Source organism: Grammomys surdaster, unplaced genomic scaffold (genome assembly GCF_004785775.1).
Source record: "Grammomys surdaster isolate TR1022 unplaced genomic scaffold, NIH_TR_1.0 126219, whole genome shotgun sequence".
NCBI classification, from domain to species: domain Eukaryota; kingdom Metazoa; phylum Chordata; class Mammalia; order Rodentia; family Muridae; genus Grammomys; species Grammomys surdaster.
In genome coordinates this window covers 8,623,604-8,650,314 of record NW_021621022.1, presented here as the reverse complement: position 1 = coordinate 8,650,314, position 26,711 = coordinate 8,623,604, and the positions used below count along the sequence as shown (strand labels likewise).

At 46.6% G+C, this 26,711-nt stretch overlaps 1 protein-coding gene across 1 annotated transcript in view; it reads right to left on the bottom strand.

Annotated features, from left to right (window-relative positions):
• Positions 1–26,711, bottom strand: part of Pebp4 (phosphatidylethanolamine binding protein 4) — a 216,133-nt gene that overhangs the window by 69,838 nt on the left and 119,584 nt on the right. The window contains exon 4 of the mRNA XM_028758753.1: positions 25,945–26,043. Within this exon, the coding sequence (XP_028614586.1) occupies positions 25,945–26,043 (99 nt within the window). The remainder of the gene's footprint in view (positions 1–25,944; positions 26,044–26,711) is intronic.

The following is a 26,711-nucleotide window of genomic DNA, read 5'->3' as shown; positions in this document are numbered from 1 at the left end:
GGGCTGAGTCAGGCAAAACTGAACTAATATTCTGTCTCATGCACTGTGAAAGCCCTTGCAGGATGTACAGGGAGAAATAGGTCACAGGCCTAGCCAAGGAACCCTGGACAGAGGTGAGGGGTATGTGGCTGAAGCCTTTGGGAGTGGAGCCACTTCTGTGGGATGCACTGTGGGGAGGGGAATGCTGGGAAGACGAATTAAGAGAGGGCAGTAGGAGGTACCTGGGAAGGATAATGAGGGGGCCAGGGGTGGGAGGAAAGCCCTGGCAGCTCATGGAGACAGCTTTTCAACAGGAAACATCTCCTCAATGTCCTGGAGATGTCCCTGAGATAAGAACCCATTCTTATTGAGGCACTGAGAGGGCAGAAGGAGGAACAGTTTACTGGAGGGGGGGAGGTGGAGTGTGTGAGGAGTGGTGAAGGAGACCTTATCGGGCCAGTAGATCTCAGAGTTAGCATAGCTGTGAAAGGCAGAAGAAGATTCCAGAAGCCTGAGTCATGGCAGTAGCATCTGAGGTGGGCGGGCTGGGCAGGTGGGGAACACGAACGGTCTATTGCTTCCTAGCTGTGTTGTTGTCTCACGCACTTGTGAGGAGTGCCCAGGACAATTACTTGGCCATCTCTCCACCTGGCCTCAGTTTACCCCTGTGTAGAATTGGGGTGAGGGGGTGAGACCCATAGTCTTGCTTTATTTCCCTTCAGCCCCCAAATACAGTTGGCAGAGTTCTAAATGGATAGAAATTCGAAATACTGGAAAGTATTTCGGTGACATGTACCATCGAGCCTTTGAACACACGAAGCTTCTGAACTCCGAGGTTCATCCTAGGAAAGTTACCACAGAGGTGAAGGAAGAGTTATCTTATCTGCTCACGTGTTCGCTGTAGCCTTGGTGATAATTATATATATTTGAGGGAAAAAAGAGACACAGCCTAATGTCCAACAGTAAAGGATTGGCTGAGGAAATTATAGTACACCCATATGGTAAACTACTTCTGCAGTAAAAATCATGGTTCGGAAGATTATGTGTTGACATAGGAAAATGTTAATGATATATTGCTAAGTAAAAAAGCCGACTACATTACGGAACGTACAGTATGATACATTCATTTTCAAAATTTTTGATTAGGACACAGACCAAATCTTTAATTAATGTCATTTTTTTTCCTTCTTCTCTTGGCAAGCAAGAAGAGTATTATCTGGAATAATGTAACCAGGAAAATGAAACAGAGAGACAGAGTCCCACACTAAGTGTGTCACGTGGATTCTGAAAATCGCTGGGATGGAGAATAGGCTGTTGGCAAGTCAAAAATGTGGAGAAGCTAAGAAACAGTGGGACTTCAGATGTGGAAGCCACCCCGAGTTCAGGGGACTCAAATCCTTCACTTTGCAAACTATGTTAGTCTTGCCTGGATCTTCCGGGCAGCTCGTTAGAATGAAGGCAGACGCCATGCCAAGACTCTAGTCTCTCAGCTTCCAGTTTATGCCAATATGTTGCCCTCCCTCCCCAAGACTGTGCTGATATTTATGGAGGACCCTGTGTCTAAGCTTCCTGAAATGAGACTGTACTTCCTTTATCCCTACCACTGGACATCTGTGCAGATCAGAAGGTGGCATGGTGGTGCCTGAGACCATAGGACAGTTTTGGGGTGACTTCTCTAGGAATATTGAGTTCTCTGGAGCCAATCTTATGCCTCAAGGGGAGACCAGTGTCTGAGTGTTCCTGATCTGGGCATCTCTGGTTTTCCAAAAAACATGCCTTCAGTTTGCCAGTCTCCTTCCTTAAAATGTGTTTCCTCTCTTGTCCCAACTGGCTAAACTTCCCAACTCAAGGTAACAGAGCATCTCTTCAAGACAAGGTGCAACTCTAGCTGGCTTTGGCTCTTGTTAGCCTAGTGACTTGTGACTTCCTTTCTCATTCGCCTGAACTACTACAGTGGTTCCTGACATCTTGCTTCTACCTTGAGGCCTAAAGCAGCCAGAGGATTCCTGCTAGAACCTCTTTAAATGTATCCTATATCTGCTTCCTGCCCCAGTAGCTCCTGACAGACTCATGGGAAGAGCAGAGGCCTGCCTGCGATCTCAACTCTGTCATCTCATATCCCCTTACCCTGGTCTGAGCTTAATCTCCCGAAGCCACAGCCTCCTAGCACCACTTTGGACACTCGGGGATATTCTTGCCTTAAACCCTTCGCATTGGTTGGTTCTCCTCAGAGTCCTCCCAGATTTCTGTAAGCCTCCTCCCTCACCTCTTCTACGTTTTTGTTCCAACATCGCCTTCTCAGAGGTGCTCCCTGGCACACACTATAGATCTTACCTCACTCTGCAGCCCTGTTCCCCAGTACAGAGTACCTGGTGATCCTCCATAGTTTGCATTGCTTTTTACTTTTAATTTTGGTCATGGTATTGGGAATCCGGGTTGGCCTTGAGCTCAGTCTGGAGGCCACAGAGGGCTCTTCCTGTCTCAGCCTTCTGACTAACTGGAATTACAGGTCTGCGCCACTAGACTGGGCTGGGTTGCTGCGTGTGTGTGTGTGTGTGTGTGTGTGTGTGTGTGTGTCTGTGTGTGTGTGATGGATGCATGTGTGTGCTCATGAGTGCAGAGAGGCCAGGTGAGGACTATCTGTCCTGTCACTTCCCACCTTACTCCCTTGAGACAGGGTCTGTCACTAATCCTGAAACTTGCTTTGTGGCATTGCTTCCAGGAGCTCTCTGTATAAGAGCAGATATTCAAAAAAATTGTTTAATGATACAAAAAAAAGATAAAAATTAAGAGCTTGGGAACCTTTCCCCAATCAGGAGAGCATTCGGAGAGGGCTTAGGTCATGTTCAGTGTTCATGGGTAATTGTGACAATAGGAAGATAGGTACAAGTTCGGCTCCCACTCCAGTCCCAGTCTCAGCCCTAGAACCCCAGTCTCTGTTGCGCATACCCCAAAGGCTTCTTTTGTTACTCTCCATTACTATAAGTGCTGACTAATTCACCCACTCACCTTCTCCTGGATTTATTTGTCATAGCTGCCGGCCCAGACCTAGACATAGTTTCTCCTTGAAAAGACTCCAGGTCAATAGAGCACAGAAGCCTTTGAGACTGACCATGACCATAGCAAGTGGAAGGCCCTTCTGAGAGGCAGAAAGTACAGGAAGTCAGGGGAGAGGGTTGGGGGAAAAGGTAGACCAGATGTCATAAATGTCGGGAGGAGATATAAAAGGAAATCCACAGAGTATTCTTGGGTGCTATGCTGTTTGAGATGCTATGTTGTTTGATGTTTGGGTGCTTTGGGTTGTGGAGGACATAGCTGAGCTGGAGCCTGTCTTTGGAGGGTCTCGAGAGCTATCTCTGCAGGCTTGCTGGTACAGTCCCCACTTTGTACATTTTACAGGCTTCTGGAGAAAGGGGGAGTTGGCTCCTCTCAGCAAACAGACGGGGTTTAATTGCTGTTACTGTCAGTGTAGTTGCAAATATCATATAAAAAGGGCTTTTTGGCTAATTGTTTTTAGGATAAAAATTCAAGAACTATGTATAGATATTATGCATCCAGGGTTCTTTAAAGATCAAACTGTTTTCTACTACCCTTAAACACAGTCTTTAGCATGAGGCACTTAGATCTGCAAGTGCCTGGGACATATAACAATTTCCCAGGGCTTTGAGATGCTGGATCACTGTGACAGAAATCACTTTCTTTTGCTGTGGTTGGGGGAGGACATAGAGACAGCCAGCACCCTTTGGTTGGCCAGAGGCCCAAAAGAGTTAAGTCAGTTAAACTGGCAATTCACAGGCACCCTTAGCCTCAGGCACTGGGTTCCTGCAGATCCCTGCTTCCCACCCCAGCCCATGCACGCTCAAAGAGAAGCTGAATTGTGCGGGCTTCTGGGTTGGGATAGTGCAATGGGCTATAATGTCCACTGGGCTTCTGGACAGATCCACAAATGTAGGTTGCGACAGGAGGCAGCCTGAGCAGGCGAGCTTCCGGCGGCTTGCTTCCCTCACCTCGGCTTTTCTTCCCTCTCCCTGAAATGGTACAGTGAGATTTTCATGCTGCACAAATAAAGCAAATTCATATCTATTCATTGCCACCCGTCCTCATGTTCAGGCCTCTCAAATTTTAATTTGGGAGCTTTTAGAAAGGCAAATTTATTTGTGACACCATCCAAAATCTATTTTATTGGAATTCTATTCTCAAAGGATGCAGTTGACTCCTGAGAAAGCTGTGGGCTTCTCCTTTTGATATTTTCCCAAATGGCACACGTGTGTGTGTGTGTGTGTGTGTGTGTACACGTACACAAGCATGCACATTCACTTTTGGATTCTCTGCATATATTATGTACAAACACATAATGCATATTCACAAGGCTGCTACAGAACTGTGTATACACACATATATATTCATCACATATACATGCAATACGGTGTGGACTCTTGTAAGCCAATATTTGAGTTCTATTTAATTTTTATAACACACATTTAATAAGTACTTACAATTCATTAAACACCATTCTAGGCCCTAGGCATAAAGCAGTGAGCGAGTCAGATAAAAAACAAAAACCTCTCTCTGTCTTGGGGAGCTGATGTTTAATTTTATGGGATTCTTAATAAAAGATTGCCAACAAATGTAAGGAAATGTGCATTAAGGTCATTGAGTGAGCTGGCTGTGGGTGACATCACAGACCAGTGGTCCCTATATAGAGACTGGCCCTTCTGAATACAACAGCAGTGTTAGGGTTCCTTGACATCAATGGCCTTGCAAGGCTGCTAGGGCTTGGTCCAGTGTTGATGAAAGAGCCGGGGGAAGGATTGGTGGGATATTTCTATGGTGACCTGTGTTTTGTGCATGTATTTTTGTATGTATGTATGTATGTATGTATGTATGTATGTATGTATGTAAATATGTGTACATGCTTGTGTGTGTGTGTGTCTGCGTGTGTGTATGTATGTATGTGTGTGGGCAGGCCAGGGGACAATCTTGGGTGCTGCTTCTTAGACTGTCCCCTCACTGGCCTGGAACTGTTAAGCTAGACTGCCTGGCCACAAGCCCCAGGGATCTGCAGTACAATTATGAGCGTGTGCTGTCACGCATCACCTTTTAAACATGAATTCTGGGTTAAACTCGGTCCCTCATGCTTGTAAAACAAGGACTTTACTGACTGAGCCGTCTCCCCCAGATCCCTTGGGGACCTTTCATCTTTTTAGCCCGACAATGATACTGGATTGTGACTTAGGTTCTAGCCCACCCATGCTGTCAGGCTTCCTCCTCTGTAAAGCCTTCTGTGCTCTTACCAGTTAGAACCAACATTTCTGACTTAGATGCTCCATGTCTGTGTGATTCATCCAGTACCTGACATGCCTCGCCTTATTTAAGTATCAGTAACCCTTTCAAAGAGCAGTCAGGATTTCAGGATTCTGGCTCTGCCTGTAGGGCACTCTCAGCCCCCGAGTCCTAGGGCAGACTTGCCACTGCCACCAGTAATTGCAAATGGAGTCCCATGTGGAAGGCAGAGGCATGCACGGGGGGGGGGGGGCGGGGCCCCCGCGGGGGGGGGGCAGGGTGCTCTCAGGGTTTCCGTGCCTCCTAAAGGCAGCCTCAGGGACCTTTCCTAGTCCTTCCCATCACCCCTGTAGCTGTGATGGTCATATGCTCTGCTCTGCAGTTTAATTTTTTTTAGACAGCACTTAAAATATGGTGATAAAAATACATATTATATAATATTTGGAAAAACATCTAAGCCCAAAGAAGAACATAAAAACCACTTCCAATTCTACAGCTGCTGCCTGGATTTGACTCTTAGGAACATGTTGGTGGGTACACTTTCCAGTTTCTTCTCTCGTGCATATTTTCCCGTACACCCAAATGGGGTAGGTACCGTCTAATTATTTTTACTGAGCTGAAGTCACCCTATGGGGCAGAAATAGTGTCCTTTATAAATGTACCTGTAGACATTCCCTGAGTGCCCTTTGATTAACTATGGTTTGTTTGTTTCTTTCATCCTTCCTTCCTTCCTTTCGATGATGTTTCACTATGTAGCCAAGGCTAGCCTTGAGTTTAGAATCCTCCTGGCTCAGCTTCCCACATGCTGGGATTACAGATACGCACAACTATGTCCAACATATGTATAATAACTTATATTGGTTTTGTTCTGAAGGCCAGACTTGTACGTCCCTGATTGGTGTCTAACTTGCTACGCAGCTGATGATGCCCCTGAATGTCTGATTCCGTCTCCCTCTCTCCAGCATGGAGATCAGAGGCACACACTACCACATCAAGCTTAGGTCGCTCTGGAAACAGAAACCAGGACTCTGTGTATGCTAGGAAGAGCTCTACCGTCTGAGCTGTACCCCAGCCCCATAGCTTAACAACTTCTAATCTGCTTTTTTATATCACATAGCAATGTGACATAAATGCCTTGGCAAGGTCCTTTTTATATTGTGTTTATTTTAGTAGCTGCATACTATTCCACAAGTCACACTTAGCTGCCAGTCTTCTCATTGGGTAAATAGGTCATGGCTAATTTTTAACTTTTTTTTTGTGGTATTGGGACATTCTACTTTGTAACTAGTATAAGCCACCTGGTGGTAAACTGTACTGGGATGATACATGCTGTTTTCATCCTCTATAATTTACTGTGCTTAACATGTCTGATTTTATTTTGATAGATATCACATTTTTAAATATAATTTTTGTATAGGTTTCAAAAAGGAGCCTTGGGTCAAAACCTGTATACATTGTAAAGGCATTTGGCATTTGATGCATCTGATAGCATTACCTAACAAGAGGGTTCTCAGCAATCCATACTCCATTCCCACTGGCGACAAATGAGAGGATCCTGGATATTAATTGTAATACAAAGCCACGCTCAAGCTCTGCCAGTTCAGTCACTGTGGGCTGTGAAGGCAGATGATCTCTTGTTTGTCCTGCATTTCTCACTGTCTGTGTAGAGATGTTCGTTTCTCGTAGGTTTATGAAGCTTTTCTTTAAACAGAAATTTCTGGACTGTAGGTGTGGTTCAGCATAAGGGTGCTTATAAAATGTTAATAAGGCTCTGGGTTCTATCCCCATCCCTACCCAAATTATCCTGCTTATGGCCTTTGCTGATTTTTAAATCCAATGTTTTTCTATTAAGCGCTAAAGTAGATTGATAACTGCTAAAATGTATTGAGTGCCTACTGTGCCAGACACTGTCCCAAGCATTTGCCCTGCTGCTCGTTCCCCGCCTTCCCACAGCCCCACTAGGTCTGTGTGTTACTAACCCACTGTGATGGCTGTGTGTGTCCCTGACAGTGACATTTTGTCATCTGTACATCAAGTTTTTCCAAAGTGCATTTTCTTTTATTTGGCCCTTTGAAGGTTTTTTATATTTACAGTTTCAAGGTTTTACACAGCTGTGTAACAAGTGTAGGTGCATTTTATTCTTTTTTTTTTTTTTTTTTTTTTTTTTTTTTTTTTTTTTGGTTTTTCGAGACAGGGTTTCTCTGTATAGCCCTGGCTGTCCTGGAACTCACTCTGTAGACCAGGCTGGCCTCGAACTCAGAAATCCGCCTGCCTCTGCCTCCCAAGTGCTGGGATTAAAGGCGTGCGCCACCACTGCCCGGCTGCATTTTATTCTTTTATGATTTAACATTAAAAATCAATATTCACATATCTACCTTCACATAGTTAATTTTGAATTTGGTGTGATTCCAGGTTGAGAAAGAACTTTAATATCCTTGTCGTTGTGCTGGGACGTGAACCCAGGGCCTTCCATATGCTGGGCCAGTACTCCCCCACCAAGCCACAGACACGGCCCCTCCTAGATGCTTTGTTTTGAGACACAGTCCCAGTAAGTTGTCCAGAATGGCCTAAAGCTCATGATGTAGCCCAGGCTAGACTTGAACATGTCATTTTCCTGACTCAGCTTCCTGAGTGGCTGGGAAGGGGAATGGTAGGTCCCTCTTCACGTTGGGATGAGTACTCTAGTTGGGCCTAGATCTTCCTGTTCCATCTCAAGGGCATATCTGTGGTTCTTCCACCACAGTGACACTTTACATGCTGTAGTTTCCCGGTATACATCAATGTCAGCCATGGCTCCATCTGACTCCCAGCCCCGTGAGTCCTCTTGTACAAAATTTTCTTAAGTAGTCCTTATGAGCCTTTTCCTCCTCCTCCTCTTCATCATTGTCTTCTTCTTCTTCTTCTTCTTCTTCTTCTTCTTCTTCTTCTTCTTCTTCTTCTTCTTCTCCTCCTCCTCCTCCTCCTCCTCCTCCTCCTCCCCCTCCTCCTCCTCCTTCGTAATACTGGATACCTTAAGCTCCAATAAAAACATTTGAAAATTTTTATTTATTTTTATTGTATGTATATGGGTGTTTTGCCTACATATATGTCTGTGCACCATGAGTATGTGGTGTCCATAGAGGCAGAAAAGAGTGATAGGCTCCTTTGAACTGGAGTTACAGATGACTGTTAGCTACTAGGTGGTACTGGGAATTAAACCTGGGTCCTCTGGAAGAATAGTCAGTACTCTTAACTGCTGAGCTTTTTCTCCAGTTTATAAAAACTGTATTATATTGTATTCCAATAAAATCAATGTATATCAAACAAATGAATTTAGAGACTATCAACTTATGAACTCCATCTATCCACCTATCTATCCATCTATCTATCTATCCATCTACACATCTGTATCTACCTATGTATATATGTATATATGTATATATGTCTACCTACTTACATAATCATGTATCTAACATTTGTCTACCCCTTCAAGCCTTTCATTTATTTTCTGAAACATTTCATAAAAACCTTCATATTTATTGGATATTACTTCATGGCTGTTTCATATCCCTTTACTAGTATAATATATAAGTGAATCTACCATATTTTCTGGAGCAAGTATCAGTACAAGCATGATGGATTTTGTGTTTCTAAGTGTCAAGGACATACATGTGCCTTAGATGTGGAGATGCAGTGATTTCAGAGCTGTTCTGTGGTTGAGAAGACCATGATACAGAATGTTTACAATGGCAACAGCATCAGATACATCCCACCCAGCCCAAAATTTACAACACAGTTCTTTCGTGATGGTAGACACTGGGTTCCCATATATGGCTTCACATGGTGTGTTGCCAGAGACTGAGGGTCAGATGTCAGCAAATCCAGAGGAGGGATTACAAGCAGCATCCCAGACTGGTGAGAGTACCAGGCCATTGGGCTATGGCATCGTCTAGTTTCTTCAGCAATTCTCAGATGGTATGCTGTGTTTGTGTGTATACGCGTGTATATGTTTATTTCATTTCTCCACGGGGTTTTGAGTTTCCTGAGGATATTTAGTACTAGCCTTCTACAGCTTCCAACAATGCCTAGCAGAAAGATGAGAAAGGAGGGGATAGGAGGATGGAGATATCTGCCTGGCCAGGCTTGGGTGGGTTATCTTTTGCTCCTGAAACTATCAATGGCATGGTCAATAGTACAGAATGGAAAGAAGGCGTCTCTACCCAGCATATGGTGCTGGCTCTGGGGAGGGGGTATATCAGCCATCACAGTTCCTATATCTGCCTCCATGCCATCTAAGGAAACATTCTTGCCTAGGCTAGGAAAGAACTATATAATAATTGTCAATACTCCAGATAGAGATGACCAAAGGGGCCTTGGTGGTCATATAGCCAACTCTTCATCCAAGCTGGCCGGATACTGAGCTATCTCAACCAAGGTCAATAAACTCATGGTAGGCAAGTTCTTGCTCTCTCTGGAAGACATCTTGTGGCCTGTACCAGTTTGGAAACTGCAGAGTACTTTCTGTGGAAGAGAAGAAGGAATAGGCTGTTTGTTTGATGAAGGGGAAGGCAGTGGAAGATGTCTGGAGGCCGGGGAGGGGCTTTGTGGATGGTGAGTAGTGGTGTGTGGTCAGTGCTGGAGGGTGTGTGGTTATTAGAGGAAGCTGTGAGAAGACCTCTGCTAGGCCTGTGCAAGCAGAAGGACCTAGGGAAGAGAGTAGTCCTTCAGAGGGACAATGCAGGTTATGATGTCAGCCTGGCTACCCATTCTAAACGTGTCAAAGGCAATGTGATCAGAAGTGGTACTCTAGACAGGATAAGTGTTGATGCCAGTGCACTCGGTGGAGCTCAGGGTACAGGGTTGGACATGCACCAGTGCAGGAAGGAGGCGAGCAGAGCCTTCCCAGGGGGGCTGGGAAACTGGGGCAAGCACCCTGGAATGGCTAGGGAACAAGATAGCGTGGAATTGGGTGCTAAATTGTGCGGCACAGCTTGTGCTAAGTGGGAGGCGGTGGGTGGGGGTAGGTCCTAGAGTCCCAAAGAAGGCACCTCAACAAGAGGACCTTGAATGATTTCAAAAGAGCAGTGTTCAGAGAGACAGGGTGCAGGGTGGATTGCTCATGCTTTTTATCTTCTGTATTTTGTATTGATGCATTGATAACCTGAGGGGCGATGGTTCTGGAAAGATGTCCCTGCCAAGGCTGCCTACTTCCTAGAGACTGTCTGCAAGCACACCTGTCACGTACACACTAACCAGCTCCAAGCCCATCTCTTCCGTCACTTCCTTTCCCTCATCCTCTCATAACCTAGCCAACATTCTCTGTCCCACCACCCTAGGGCAGCTGGGACATACCCTGATCACCCCAGAGCCCACTGATATTATGCCAGCTCATCAGGGCTAAGCTTGCTAGGGCTTGCTTGCCCTCATTCTGCTCTTTTCCTGCAGAAACCACAGCGAAGGCTTCAGGCTACACTCTCCTCTGCCGCCTCTGCTTCCTGACACACCCCGGGACTTCCCCATGTGACCCTGTGTGGCACAGCTTGGCAGGTGTCCTTCTCTTGAAACTGAGTAATAAAAACTTCTCTCAATGGCATTGATCTCTTTATTCCATGCCTATAAATTATAACCTGGATGTCCTTGGAAGGAAGGAAGGAAGGAAGGAAGGGAGGGAGGGGGGGGGAGGGGGAAGGGGGGAAGGGGGGGGGGGGGGGGGGGGGAGGGAGGGAGGGAAGCAGGCTACCATCACTTCTAGAGGCCGCTGTTATAGAGGAAGGAGAAGATTTTGCTGGGGATATACTAGGGTGAAATTCTGCTCTTTGCTTTGTGGCCAGGGCCTCCGGATTTGCTCTTCTCTCAGTGGCTTATGGAATATTCCCATTTCGTCTTTTGCCAAGTTGAGTCTGGGACTCAAATCAGCTTATAGCTTCTCTCTGTGAGTGGCTCTTTCAGCCAAGCCTTCAACTGTGTTGTTTTCATGTTACTAAGCAGCTCTAAAGCCAATGGGGAAGAAGATTCCGGAACTATAGATGAGTGGCTTGGGAAAGGATATATATATCCTTAAAGTTGCATCCCTTGCCTGGGGCCAAGTGAAACTCCTAAGTGCCATGTTTTGATTTCTAAATGGAGAGGAGGTGGGAGCTGAGCTGACCGGGGTGAACCTCCCCTTTCTTCTCCATTAGTCAGACCCAAATGATGGGTCCCTTGGTACCCCTGGTGACCTAGCTAACTACCCACTAACCTCCGATGGCTCACCAAACATGTGCTGGAGGATGGCTTCTCTCATTTCAGCAATGTTGGGTCACTAGAGACTAAAAGTTAGGACCCTTCCTTCATTGTGGAAAACACTATACTTACAAATTGTGTGACCTTGGGTATCGGTGACTTCTTGGGTATGACCAAATGAGCCTGAGGCGTCTACTAGCTCTGGAGTTCTGGAAAACCATGCAGCTGGGAAGAGCCAATCTGTGGGGGCAACTGTCTCAGTTTCAAGGCATGTGTTAGAGCTCTTTGTGCGTGTGCGTGTGCGTGTGCGTGTGTGTGTGTGTGTGTGTGTGTGTGTAGAGGTCAGTGTAGGGTGTCTTCTTCTACTCTCTACCTCATCTTTTGAGACAGGGTTTCTCACTGAACCTGGGACTTACCAATGAGCCAGACTAACAAACTCTTTTGTTAGTCTGCCTCCTTATGCTGGAGATTCAACTCAGGTTGTGCCACAAACACTTGATCCACTGAGCTATACATATCCCCATCTGTGGGGCTCTTGACCCTTTGCAGCAAGGAAGGAAAAGATTTCCCGACTTCCCAGAGTCCTTGCAGATCATTCGGTCTCTGCTAACCTGTCTCCCTGATGAACAACAGCTTGAACTACAGAAGACGTACAGTGTTGTGTCAGAGTCCCCGAGGCAACAGTTGCATTTATACTAGGGAGGGGAGCCAGACTGGGGCAGGTGGCATGTTAGCTGGAGTAGTGGAGTGTCCTGCCCAAGGAGGGGCTGCAGAGGGCAGCAGATGTGTGTCTTGGAACCAACACAGCTCAGGGATCCTGAGGGAGAAGGCCTATTTCTTAACACTAAGAGTAGAATTTCTGGTCCCTTTCTCTCTGCCCATCCCCACCCTACCTCTTTTCAAAGTCCCACCCAACTTTACCTCTTCTAGGCCTACCTGTTTACCACAGCTTCTCTGAGGGCCGGGCTCTCTGTCCTGAACTTTCCTCTAGCCACAGCCCCTCCTACCTCTGCCTCCAAAGCACAGAATGGGGCAGACATCCCAGGTGAGGCTGTTGACTGATGAAACTGTACTGAGGAAATATTCATGTGGGAAGAGCTCCCTTTTTCTCCCCAGAAAGGAGGCAGGTCACAGAGGGGACTGCTAAGGATACACATTCCATGTGAGCTTGGGTGATCTCTTGGGAGCCTGGCTTCAGCCCTGCGAGGTGCCTGGTGAATCTGCCCTTTACAGATGGCGGCTCACTGAGGGACATAAGCAGTTAGTCATGGACCAGTTATATGGACCCAAGTCTACTAGATGTCTGTATTCTCACTCGTGCTAATGAACTAAACTGCTGCCTAGGGCAAAAAGAGGCCCTTCTTCCTGGCTATTCTCTCCAGAAACACCTGTTTCTAATGGCCGCAGGCGAGGGGACACAAGGGGGACACAAGCAAGATCTACACAAAAGCAATTGAAAAGGAAGAGGGTCGTGACTGGAGCTCTGGGCACCTGCAGCCTTAAGGCCACTTTCTAAGAGACAACGGTTTCTTGGTAGGGGGAGGGGATGCTTATTTCTTAGGGAAAGGGGGTGGGGCAGGGCCCGAGTTTATCTCCTCCCAGAAGCAGTTTTGCACAACACATATAGATGGGCACCCACACGCGCAGTGCACACACATGCACACATATGAAACACATGCCTCCCCACCCGGAGCAACACAGCTTCCCAGCCACCTCGACCCTCCCCCTACCAAACCCCGTCTCCCTCCTACCCTATATGTGCAATCTTGTGAAAACTCCACCACTCTTAAGGTTAATAAGGCTCATTTGCTTAAGATAGCACCTGTTTCTATGGTGACTCCTGCCACCCAGGATCTGTTCATCAACGGAGACAAGAGAACAGTGACTTCCACCCTCGTTGAAAGGAAAAGAGCTGGTTCTTACTGAAAGGCATGATAGGCCAGCAACCCATAGAGCTCTGTGCATTTGCCCTTCCACTCCTGGAAGGGGGAGAATCCATCACGTGGCCCTCCCCACCATTCCAAAGATCTGCTGATTCCTCCCCAGGAATACTGAAGACCTCTGGACTGGCGTCCTCCTCTTTATCTTCTTCCCCCTTCCTCCCACCGTCATCCTCTTTATCCCTCTCCTCCTCTTCATCCTCTTCTTCATCTTCTTCCTTCCTCTCACCCCCCTCCTCTCTGAGAAACAAAAAACCCAGTGAAAGAGGGCTCTGAAGTCAGGGACGATTGTTCTTCATTCTCTGACCCCCACACTGGCTCCATTGGGTTTTGTTTTGTTGTTGTTTTTGTTGTTGTTGTTTTGGCGGGAGATGGGGGGCAGGTAACTGGTGAGTCCTAGAATGCTCCTGGGTCTCTCTCCTCAGCGTCATTGTCACAGCCTAAGCCTCTCACCTTAGCAAGTGTGGATTCCTGTAGCTGCCTCCAAAATGTACCTCCTGGCTGGGACCTTATCCATCCCTAATGTAGCCGGGATGCTGCTGCCGCGCCCTGCACCCCCAACTTCTCCCAGATGAGAGATGTTCAGGCCTCACCCTTCTCTGTGGCCCACTCTGGTCTGCTGGTTACCAGCTGAGATTTGCTGCACTGGCTGCCAATAGGACCAATCGCCAGTTGAAGATCACTGAGGAAGTAGGTTCTCAGGCAGGCAGGTGTGACTATCCATAAAGTTCCATGGAGGAGTGGCTCACCTTTTACAGTATGTGAGAGTGGCTTCCATGTTCTCCCTCTAACAATGCCACTCTCCCTGGTATTTGGGAATACTCTGCAGTGGGGAGAACAAGCATGCGGGGAATTGCTTGAAACTTACAGCTTGCTTTGTGTGTTTGAGACCCAGGAGAGCAGGCTATGCATATGAACAATGCTTCTGCAGAAAGATTACAGGCTGCTTTGTAGAGGATCAGATCCAGGGCTCTTTACTATGGGAGCTTGGTACCAGCACCAAAGTCTACCTGCTTGTCTCAGTTTGTAAGGGGGGCAAAGGAGATCCACCCAAAAGCAGCATCTACAGTAATGTCACCCAACTGGCAAGTGGCCTGACAGAGAAGCCTTCTGAACACTGCCTCCCAAACTCTGAGGTTCCACCCAGTACCCATCAAGACAGAGCTGACTCGTCATGGTTTCTAAGGCCCTACATACCCCAGCCTCTCTGCCTGTTTCATCTCCTCTCTGAATGAACTTGGTTCCATTAATGTAGGTTCCTGCTGGGCCATGTCTGAGGCTGACACTTGACTGTCAATCTAACCCAACCTCCTGCCCAACCCCTTCAAGGTAGCTTCTCCTTGGACATCTGAAAGGATAACTCACTTCCTCTCTCCAGACAGCAGGACCTGGCTGCAAGCACCCTGCATGCCTGGCTGTTCTAGGCTCTTGTCATGCGCTCCTGGGACCTCAGATTTCTATGAATCTCCTGCTTGACATCTCCGTAATGAGATCCAAAAGGCCTTTCAGCAGAGCTTGTCTGAGTGTCTCCATCTTAGTAAACTGCATCCAAATCTAGGAGCTTCCGCTGGGCTATCCCTCACCCTCATTTTCCTATCCATCAGCAGGTCCTGATGGCTCGTGACCTCATGGAAGGTCCTGAAGCTGTCTCCTCCAAGTCATCTACTCCTGTCTCGGGGAAGACCACTGTCATCTCTCCTGAAAGAACAAAATTATCTCTTGGAGCTATCTGCTGGCATGGCAGACATAGAAAACTTTTAGAAATGAAGCCGGGATATTTATGATATTTATTTATTTAGTGATTGATCGATTGACTAAAAGTCTCGCTGTCCTGCCTTGGCTGGTCTTAAACTCTGGCCTTCAATGATCTTCCTGTCTCTTACAGAGAGAACTGCAGGTGTCTGTCTTTGCACCTAGCTCCCAGGCAGTTTCTTTCTTTCTAATTATGTTTTGATTTATGTGTATGACTGTTGTGTTTGAATGTTTATCTGTGTACCATGTGTCTGGTGCCTGAGGAGCTCAGAAGAGAATGTCTGATCCCCTGGGATTGGGGCTATGGACCATTTGTGAGCTGTCATGTGGGTGCCAGGAATTGAATTCAGGTCCTCTATAAGCACAACAAGTGCTCTTAAGCATGGAGAACTTCCCTCCAGCCCTCCTCAGGGAGCTTCTAATCTCTGGTCAAAGATCTCCTGTGGTCCATGTGCTAAAATCCTTGCCCAGTCTTAGAGAAGGCCCTGTGTTGATGTTTCTCAATTCTGGTGCCTCTATTGTTTTTTTAAAAAATTCCTTTCCCTTTATTGTGGCAAGAACACTTTATATGAGTCTACCCTCTTGAGTTCTGAGTGTTGAATACAGCATTGTTAACTAGGTATTGGAACTTCATCATCTTGCGTAACTCACACTCAGGCCTGTTCTTTGACAACACTCTCCCCCACCCACCCATCACCTCTCATGTACCTTTACCTCACCTGGGAGCCTTAAAAATAAGTGGATATCTGAGCTCTACTCCCCGTCCCCCAGCTCCAAGACTATGATGTAACTAGTTTGGGTGTGGCTTCCAGGGGGCTCTAACGAGTGGTAAGGGACATTAGGACCTCTGTTGTTCATGGCTTCTCTCATTATCTCACCGACTCTGTCTCCTAAGCACTTGCCCTGTACCATGAGCTCCAGCCACAATAATATCCTTCCTCTGCTGCCTGGACAGTGTTCTCTTTACCTGGTGGCCTGGTGAGTGGCTACTTGGCTCACAGGTCCAAACCTCTGGGGAGTCTGCTCCCAGCTCTCTTTCTCATTCCCCAGGGTTCTCAAGACTCCACCTCAACACTTCCCACTCCACACCAGTCATTGTTTTTCTTCTGTGGTCTCTGTCGCCAGACATGAAGTTCTTTAAAAAGAAGGGATCTGCCTGCATTAGCTTGCAGATGACTGAATGGAACCCATTGCCCAGCATGTGCTGAGCACATGCTGAATGAATGAATGAATGAATGAATGAATGAATGAACCGACATGTTTGACCAGTTAAGAGAAAGGCCAGTCATGAGCCTCTTCAATGATCTAAAGACTTTTCTTCTTACGATGCAGCCTAAGATTATCTTAACTGTTTTAATGCCTGCATTATGGTTTGACGTTCTATTATTATCTGAAAATTCAGATTTAAATTAGCTTAGGAATTAACAACAACTCCTCTTGATCGCTCTCTTCATGAACCTCTGACATGCCATATCTTCCCCATTCTGAAAGAGGAACACTGATTTGAATTTAAATATAGAACTTTACAGCAATCCCAATTAAATCCATTTTTTTTGCAATGAGAGCCCCTACTTCCTGTTTGTCAAAATCAACCGTTTTATGTCACTCACCGTATTAACTACTTCTTGAAACTTTGTGCACCTACAAATACAGTGGCATCCCTAAAAACACAGAACAAGACAAGGCTCATACCGAGACTGTATGGCTTGCCACCAGAGACCAACTTCATAGCCAAATGCCCTTCAGAACTGTGTTGTCAGTGAGCCACAAACCCACACCATGCTACTGTCATTGAAGCCAAGTCTCCGCTCCTTTCCCACAGGCTCCAAGGATTGGTACGGTTTAATCCTTCTGCAGTCAAGATGTGTTATGCTTGCTTATGGCTCCCTTCTGTCCAGCAGACAGTGAATGTAGGTACCAGTGAAGACATCCAAGTCATCTGGAGTGACTGGTTTTGAGCGAACCTATGTGGATTCCTCTTGCTGAGCTTCTCTGACTGTCTGCTTGTTAAATGCTTTTTGGATTTTGATGAGGATTTGCTAGAGTGATGGACTGCTCAGTGGGTAAGAAAGAGTACTTGCTATTCTCCTAAAGGAAGCTGGGTTCCGTTCCTAGCACCCACACCAGGCAGCTCACAACCACCTATAATTCCAGTTCACAGAGCTTCACCCTTCTTTTTGGCCTCTCAAGGCACCTGGGCTCATGTGTCTTCATGAGGCACACATCCTCAGGAACACACATATATGTAAAATGAGGTAAATAGAGATGTTTTTAAAATTTCCAGGAAGATTGCTGTGACGGCAGCTTGAGTTCAGGAGACCGTGCTGTCCTCTCCCGTTCCTGGAGAAGGTCTCATGATCACACATCTTAGCTCTTCCTGGACCCTGAAGGTGTAATCCGTCTTGAAGTCCTGACGAACTTAAAGCACCTTGTATTTGTAGGTCGCAGAAGAGCTTGTAGGAGGAAGGGACAAAGCAAGTGAAGGTTCACAGAGGCTGTGACCACAGAAAGGCTTGGGGACACCATGGACAGATCAGCAGGAGGCTGTATAGTCTTTGGGAGCAGGCCCGGCCGGGGAGAGGGTAGAACATGGCTTCTAGCAGGAGTAGTCTGGTCAAGTTTAGATTTTTAGAAAGTTTTAGTGCCTGCCCCAATCCCACAACCTAACCTCCTGTTACTGTGCATCTTGGAATTGTGTTCATCTTCTAAGACAGTAGCTTCTCCCACTTATGCAGGGGTCGGTTTCCTGGGTCACGCATGCACTCTGTTTTAGTGACAAGGACCTCACTCTCTCTTGTAGTAGACACTAAGTTTTTGGGTAGTTCAAATTCTTAGAAAGTTCTTCCTGGTGTCAAGTATTGCTACCTGTCAAATGTCACTCACTGGCCCTTCCATTGCCCAGTGGGGGCTACAGGTGATCCCTGCCTCCTGGTGAGGTCTCCACACATCTTTAAACACAGGTACCCTGACTGCTTTCTGGGGTCACACTAGAAGGCTACCCTCCTCCCTCCGTTCCTGATGGCTGATGTGAGATGGTCTCTAGACAGCCTCATGGTGGTGCTGGCTGATTTCTTGGGGGCTGGTGATCTAGCATCTTAGGGAAGGGTGGCCAGGTAAGAGGACCTTCATTCTGGACATGGCATCTACCTTACTGCGTTCATTCATCAGATCCTGGGAGCATTCAGAGAGTCTATCTACCATAGTCCCACTCCCACCCCCAACCCTAAGAAGCACTTGCCACTGGATGATGGTTAGGGCTTCCCACCCTCCACCTCCACCCCGCCAGTTTGACACAAATTAGGAGCATGCAAAAGAGGACTTAACTGAGAAGATGCTCCCATCAGATTGGTCTATAAACACGTCTCTGGGGGCATTTTCTTGATTAATGATTGATGGAGGAGGGCCAGGCCCGCTCTAAGTGGTATCATCTCTGGGCAGGTGGTGCTGGGTGGTATAAGAAAACAGGCTGAGCTGGCTACGGTGAGCAAGCCAGTAAGCTGCACTCATTCATGGTCTCTGCTTTGCCCTGAACTCCCTTGATGACAGGACTGTGACCTGTAATTTGAGTAGACCCTTTCCTTCCTTCACAAGTGGCTTTTGGTCATGGTCTTTATTACAGCAATTGAGAAGAAACTAGAACACATAGGCTAGGTGACTGAAGCCCAGGGGACAGTGACAAGCATTACATTACATTAATCCCTTACATTAGGACAGGAATAAATTGGGACCGTGGGTGAATAGTTGGGTTCACTGCATAGCTCTGTCCAAGGAACAGAGCTGAGCCCCTGCCCTTCGGAACCACTGGAGCTGGAGAAGAGCAAGATTGTGCTGTGCTGTGTGTGTGTGTGTGTGTGTGTGTGTGTGTGTGAGAGAGAGAGAGAGAGAGAGAGAGAGAGAGAGAGAGAGAGTGAGAGAGACTGTGTGTTTTCTGCCTGCTCCAGGAATTCTCCTGGATGGCAGAATTGGTTTCCATAACGACTTTCTGATATAAACATATTTGATAAAAATAAGTTAACAGTGGAGCTGTGGTAGAGCAGATTCTCGGAATGCAGAGAGAGAGAGAGAGAGAGAGAGAGAGAGAGAGAGAGAGAGAGAGATCCTTGAAGAACAGCGTTTTGTCCCCCCTCCCTCTCCTACTTACCATAAACCCACTGAAAGCCTTTCTCATATTCCTAGGCACAAGCCCCCTTTATCCCTATGCGCCTCTCTCTCTCTCTCTCTCTCCCCCCCCCCCCTCCCTCCCTCCCTCCCTTCCTCCTTCCCTCCCTCCCTTCTTCTCCTTAGTTACCTGAAGCACTGCAGTATGTATGGGATAATATGATAAATTCATTTCCAATTCACTGCATTATCCCTTGAATATTTTAATGACTCATTGAATGGAGTAAAAAAAGCTATTTCAAATGAACAATTATGCTGCATTAGTCTAAGGGCTGATTATATTTAAACACTGCTCACATGGATAACAGGACACAGCGACCTCAGCATAGGAGAGCTAATTTGGCTCTTATCTCCAAATAATTTTACACCGCAAATTACCGTGAAAACCTAAAGGGCTTTAAAAACATTCATCAAAAGATAATATTCCACTTTGTAGCAACATTTTATTTAAATTATTTTGAATGGGACTGAAGGCATCTCTGGGGTAGGACAATGACAGCTGAGTGGGGGACTGTGAGTGATAAGAACCTGGCGAAGGGTTAAAAACAGAAGTGGAAAGTGTTGAGGAGGAAGGGCCAGGCAGCCTGGCTCAAGAACAGTAAGCCTGACTAGGAAGCCTGCACTTTGCCCTGATGTTGGGGGTGGGAGAGGTCTCATCGGGTCCAGAGGTCAGATGGCAATGGCCAGAGACTGTTATAAGACTGCCTGCTCCTACATGCATGGTGGCACATACCTACAGCCCTAGCACCCTGGAAGCAGAGGTAGGAAAACTGCAATTGCAAGTTTGAGGGACTACAGAAAGAATCAATCTCTCTCTCTCTCTCTCTCTCTCTCTCTCTCTCTCTCTCTCTCTCACACACACACACACACACACACACACACACACACACAGACAGACATGTGTATGTAATGTGCACATGCACACAGCACACACACACACTAATAATAATAAAACAACCGCCCAAACATTAATGAGCAAACAACAAAAAGGAACTACTTATCAATCCCATCTCTTCAATTTTCCCTCATCATCTCCATTGGTGATCCTGATAAAGATAATTTATTCTGCTTTTCGTTGTTAGCTAGGCTCTGGTTATAAAAAAACAAAACAAAACACACTCCATAATTATTTATAGGTACATATGTAAATTTCTGCGGGGTCTGCTGCTTGGTGTATTAGAAACGAGGACAAAATGCTACTTTCTGTGGGGCTCTTTCTAGGAAGGCTTCTCCTCTTCACCTCTTTAATCTCCTTATTCCTCACTCCTGCCCTGGGGAAGAATGCCCTGTGTCAATTTTCCAGTGGAAAAGCCAGATTCTCAGAGATGTCTGAGATCATTCATGAACACAGGGAAATATACATTTTAAAATTTTTATTTATTTGATATGTGTGCACATGCATGTGGAGGACAAAGGACAGCCTGGCTGTCACTCTCAGATGCTCTCTTTGAAAAAGGTTTCTCATTGGCCTGGAATTGAACAGAGTAGGCTAGAAGAGCCCCAGGGATCTCTCTGTCTCTGCTTCCCCGATGCTGGGTTCACAAGTATATGTCCAGGTTTTTCTTAAATCTGTTTATGTTTTCCAAACATGGGTTCTTGGAATTAAACTCATGCCCTCATGTTTCCAAGGCAAGTACTTTATCAACTGAGCTGTCTCCCCAGCCCCAGTGTGGCTCACTCAAATACATGCTGACCACAGAGAGTCAAAATCAGGGAACGGTGCTAATCCTGGCTCTGTTTGTTGGGTTTTCTATTCACCCTATTCGTTGAACATACTTAGAGGTCCTTTAAACACACACACACACACACACACACCCTCTTATTACAGAAAAAAATTCAACCCTATAGAAAAGTAGACAGAATAATGACCCCTTAGAGGTCCCTTTGATTCAAGTCAGAATTGGTTGCCATTTTATGGCTGCCAAAGGTTGAGGGCATGGAATGAAAGGGGAAGCATGAACTCGGCGGCTCCTTTTCTTTCTTAAAACAAAAAAGACATTCAGGACAAATTTTAGAATCATTGACTGTTTCTAGGAAGATTTTCTTTTTTGGAAGGGAAAAAAAAAGGGTACTCTTGTCTCCTTAATTATTCTTCATATTCTTTGTCACCAATCATGATAGTCTTTGTGGAAAAGCATTCGAGTACCATCTCCCTGTGTTTAATATTCCCATTAACAACAAAAAAGAAAGTCTAATGAAAATATCTGCATGAAAAGCCCCGCGTGCTAATTTCCGAGACAAATAAGACAAGGAGCCAATAAAGTCTTCTCCTTAAGTGAATGGTGATGCAGGCTAATTGATGTCTCAATTGGGCTTCAGCAGAACTGAAAAGCATCTGTAGAGAAACCTGAGGACGTGCCACCGGGGAGGAAGATGCCCTCTCGCTGTGTGCTGCTGAGAACCAACATTCTTTTGTTTGTGTTTTAAGGAAGCATCTCAGTACTCAGGCCCAGCTAGCCTAGAACTCTGTCCAGGTCTTCGTGCTTCAGCTTCCGGAGTGCGGGGATCACAGGTGTGTGCCACCGAGTCTGGCTACAATTAGAAATCCCTTTTACTCAATGTGAGAGTGTCAGAGAGGAACCAAGGAGCACCCGGTGTATGATGTCTGCATCCCTGCATTCCTTGGTATGGCCAGGTTGGGGGGCTTCCACCTAATCCTGTTACTGAGCTGATGGGAACCCGCAGGTAAAGGAATTGCTACCCGGGCCTGCCCCTGGACCCTCATAATTCCTCCCTTGTGCAGGACAGCACCTTCCTGGGTTTCATTCCCGTTTGTGACACGAGAGGTAGTTGGCTTGGAGCTATGGCAGTCAGAGTGTAGCTCCCAACTGTTTAAAGGTAGCTCTGTGCTGTGGGGTTTTACTTTAAGCGTTTTACCTGAAATAACATATATAAATATCATTTCAACAGTGTGAGGCAGAGACTGTGAATATTTCCACTTTACAGGTAAGTATATTGAGACCCAGAGAACCATATAGCCAAAAATGCAGGCTTTGGACTACAGCTGACTGACTCTAGGGTCATTGCTCTTAACGACTACACGAGGACTAATTCTGTTTCTGGATGTCTTTCTGCTTCTGCTCTTTATTTAAGATGCTCACATGCCTAGAATCTTGTCCTACTCTATGTAGACCTTGTGAGCCTATCTTTAGGGTGTGTGGGGGGAGGGAGGTCTACAGGTGTTCCCCATGTTCCTAAGAATTGATTTCTATACTATTCTAGTATGGATAGCCCTTCAAAACATTATCTCCACTGAATGGCTTTCATGGCCATGCCCTGGCCCAATGTATGGTTATATCTGGCCAAGTGATACCAAGGCAAGCCTAAATTCCTCCAGTTTTTTTCTGTGTCCATTGGGAACCAAAAGGCCACTGTTGTTCTGTTTGCAGTGACTTTACCCCATGCCTTACTGGTGAGTGTGTTTGGGTGTAGTTCGGTAGGTGTTGGTAGGGTGTGGGTTAAAATCCAGGTCAGATGTGTTTTATATACCAAAGCAGCAGTCCCTGGGCAGTGTGCCCTGGAAACTTCTATCCATCCAAGAGTGAGCTGGAATCGTGGGAAATGAGGCACAGAGATTGTTTTCATCTTACAGAGAGGACATGGTGGTCCCCGGACATGATGGCACTGATGGACATGACCCCACAGTGGTGTAGCATGGTATGAATGGTATAGAGTCTGGGGCACACATCCAACACCTGCAGCTACAGTCTGCTACTGCTGCCAGTGGAGGGTGTCACTGAACCTCTCCAGCCCTGTTTTTTTTTTTTTTAAAGGGACAATGCTATTGCACACAGCAATTGAGGTTTCAACAGTTTCCAAAGTGCTTTTACTTGAAAATGGCCTACAAATGGATGATGTCAGTCAGCCATTCCAGCCTGGGGCGCTGCGGCCTTCCCTACCCTGTGAATTACTCTGGACCACTTGGTCAAGGTGGAGACCATGTTATCTGTGAGAATGCAAAGCTCTTCCACAGCACAGCCAGGGAACCTTGTGGCACCATGTGGGCTGACTTGATCCTTGCCCAAGAACTTCAACTTTGTCAGAGCAGTGGCCTGGATGCCTCTGTTCCCAGGTAACTGGCCCTTCCCCACTGAAGTCTGTGGAGATTATAGATTTTGTGGGACCAAGAATGTACATTTCTCCAAGGTATCAGCCTACCCTTCTGTGTGGACTTCAAGTTGGAGAAGAGGCTTCTAGGCTTGGCCAGAACCCCCAGTCTCTACCGTTCTTCCTTTGACAGAGCTCTGGGACCTGAGACCTGAACCCACTTGGCTGATGGCATCTTTCTGGCTTGCAGCACATGAGGGCAGGTGGCAGGGCCGAGTAACTCCATGAGGGAGAGCCGCAGCTTCCTGCTGGGCACCCAGAAGAGGGAAAGTGGGTGGTGATGTGACTGAAACCTGAGCCTGCTCTGGGCGAAGGGGAAGTGAAGGCCATGCCCGGGCAGGTGGCTTTGGTTAAGCTCTGTGGTTTAGCAGCCTTGCCTGACAGCTGCCACCTGTCACCTGCCACCTGCTGTGTCTCTAAGCAGGGTATCTGGGGCTAAATCCTTGTTCACAGCACAGAGCTGGTGTAAAGGCTATGTCCTGAATGACTATCAGGGTGATGGGGTGGGTGGGATGGAAGTGTCAGACATGAATGGAGGCTGTGTCACAGACCCAGGGCTCCTCAGCTGGGAAATCATTCTGCCCATATGGCATATGACTTTCCCTCTGGCCTGAGAATCCTTACTGGAACCCTCTCACAGGGAACAGTGAGTGTGTGTGTGTGTGTGTGTGTGTGTGTGTGTGTGTGTGTTATAAGTGTTTTCGGGGGTGGGGGTGGTTATGAATGTGACCTTTGGCAAAAATCCTCTCTTGAGCTTCCACCCTAAGAGCTTTACCCAAATCTAGAAAACAACAATGCTCCAGAGGGAGGCAGTTCTGACAAGAGTCCCAGCTTTTGGTGTCCCCTGCTGCTGTCCCTGCCACATACCAGAACTCTCCCTCAGCCATGCCTCTATGTTAATTACTAAATTCTCCCACAGTCTGCTCAAGGAAAAGTGCTCCACTGCTGCTTAAGAAGCCCCATCAGGGCCTCAGTTGGCAACTCCTAAGGAGGGTGCCCCCACCACCACCTCACTCTTACCAAGAGTCCTGGTACTGGGACATGGTTGGTTGCCAGGGTAATTCTTCTTTCCTCACCCACTCTGGTATGAGAATCTTCCCCTTGTCAGGAGTTAATAGCTAGTTTAAAATGATGTCCCTGCCTCTGCCCTGGGCTCTAGCAGTCAAGACACTAGCCTTTGCAACTGTGGTTTTCCCTACATTTTCTAGAGTGTCCTTCATGGGATCATCAGGATGGCCACAGAAAGTCAAAGAGTACAATTCACACATTGCAGAGCAACAGTGGATGTCTGGTCTCTGAGCTGGGCAACAGCTCTTAACTTACATTCAAATTTCATTTCACTAGTTTCTATTATCTTATAGAGCAGAGGCCTTTCTATGGTCTTCGTAAAACCTTTTAGTAGGTTGTCTGGGCACAGAGCCCTATGGGCTAGCATGGATTTCTCCAAAGTACACTGCTGGGTCACTCATGAATACCCGAGTCTAGAATTGAACAGAATTGTGAAACACATTTGGATTATATACTGTTGGACCTCTTATCTGTGGGTTCCACATACTCAGATTCAGCCAAAAGCCGATATAGATAGATAGGTAGATAGATGATAGCAGATAGATAGATAGATAGATAGATAGATAGATAGATAGATAGATAGATGACAGAGAATCATATCTATGAGCATGGGCAGCCATTGTTTCCCTTCCGTCAATTCCCCAAACAATACAGTACAGCAAGCTATTTCTGTAGCATTTACATTGTGTTAGATGTGACAATCATCTAGAGATGATTTAGAATCGGTGAGAAGATGTGTATAGGCTCAATCCAGACACTATTTTATATAAGAGACTTTCGGGGGTTCCCTGAGGACATTGGAAGCTGACTGTAATGTCAATTCGGATAGCAATATCTTTAAAAGGCCACTTGATGAGACATGAGACCAAATGAGTTCAAGCCGGAAGCTCTAACATTCGTGTGTTGATATAGTCTGCTCCTCAGACATACTCTGCAAAGGGCAAGCCAGGCTTCTCCCCAGCTGTCATGAAACAAACTTACAGGCAGCTGCTTATTTCTGTATAAAGAAGGCAACTCTCCCTGCATCCTTTGTGCCCCTGATGCAGCAGTGGGAAGGCCCATCACATGATCCTCCCTCCAAAACTAGGGACCCCCGCAATCCCCGGCAAATCCACAATGATGTGCTTGTGGACTTCTAGAAGTTTTGTGGGTCAGTTCTTCAGTCACTGATACCTTGAAATTGTCATGGAAGAGGGGAGCTCTGTCACAGAGAACGGCGACCGCACAGAAAGCTGGAGCTTCCTGCTGCTCTCGCCCAGCACACCACGCTTCACATTTAGATATGTCTTTGAAGTTTTTAGAAACTTTGGGAATTTCACCCAGAAGGCCCCACTCACCCTCATCTCCAGCTCTCTTGGATGAGCGCTAAAAAACCATACAGGGCAATGACCTCCCAGTTACAATTCCAAACAGTTCTAATCAAGTTTGAATTGAAAATACCCCTTGCCCTCCTTACTGTGATGTTGGACACTATCCAGTGTCTCCAGTATTTCATCCTGGGGTTAGACCTGCTGGGGGCATCTGGATCCACCATCACCAGCAGGTACTGTGCACCCTGTAACACATGCATCAAGAAGTAATGTAACACCGTGCCTGGCACTTGATAGGACAGTACCAAAAGAAAAGACTTTATTCCCTGCTTCCTGCTGAGCACACAAGGTGCCTACTGCATCCTACCCACTTTGTTCCTGTGCTCATGGGATTTTCCTCAGCTTATTCTCAGAAAAATGAAGTCTACGAATTAGTCGATAGGACTCTTGGCCTTGATATAGAAATAAATCCAACAAGATTTTACTAAGTACCTGGGAATGGGGAGGGGGGGTCCATGGCATCACAATAGGTAGCTCGGAGGAAATGGTGAGGCCTACAGCAGGGTGTCCATCCTCCAGAAGCTTCCAGTACACTCTCAGATACTGTTCACCCAACAAACCAGTGAGAGCTTGCTCCGTTGTTAGAGCCACTTGGGCAAGTCCAGCCCTTCAACAGACATTTAGCTTTTCCTGTGTGCTGGGAACTACTCCAGGTGTAGGAAAATGGCACAGGAAACTTTTGTTTCAAGACACAGGTAATAAGAATAAATACATAACAAAGGACATACCCAGTTGTGACCAGTGTTCTGTTGAAAGTGCAGTAGGGTGGGCTGGGGAGGCATAGACAGGGAGAGAGAGGAGGGAGGGAGGGAGAAAAGGGGGTGGCTTTTCCTGGTGTATTTGTGGAAAGAAC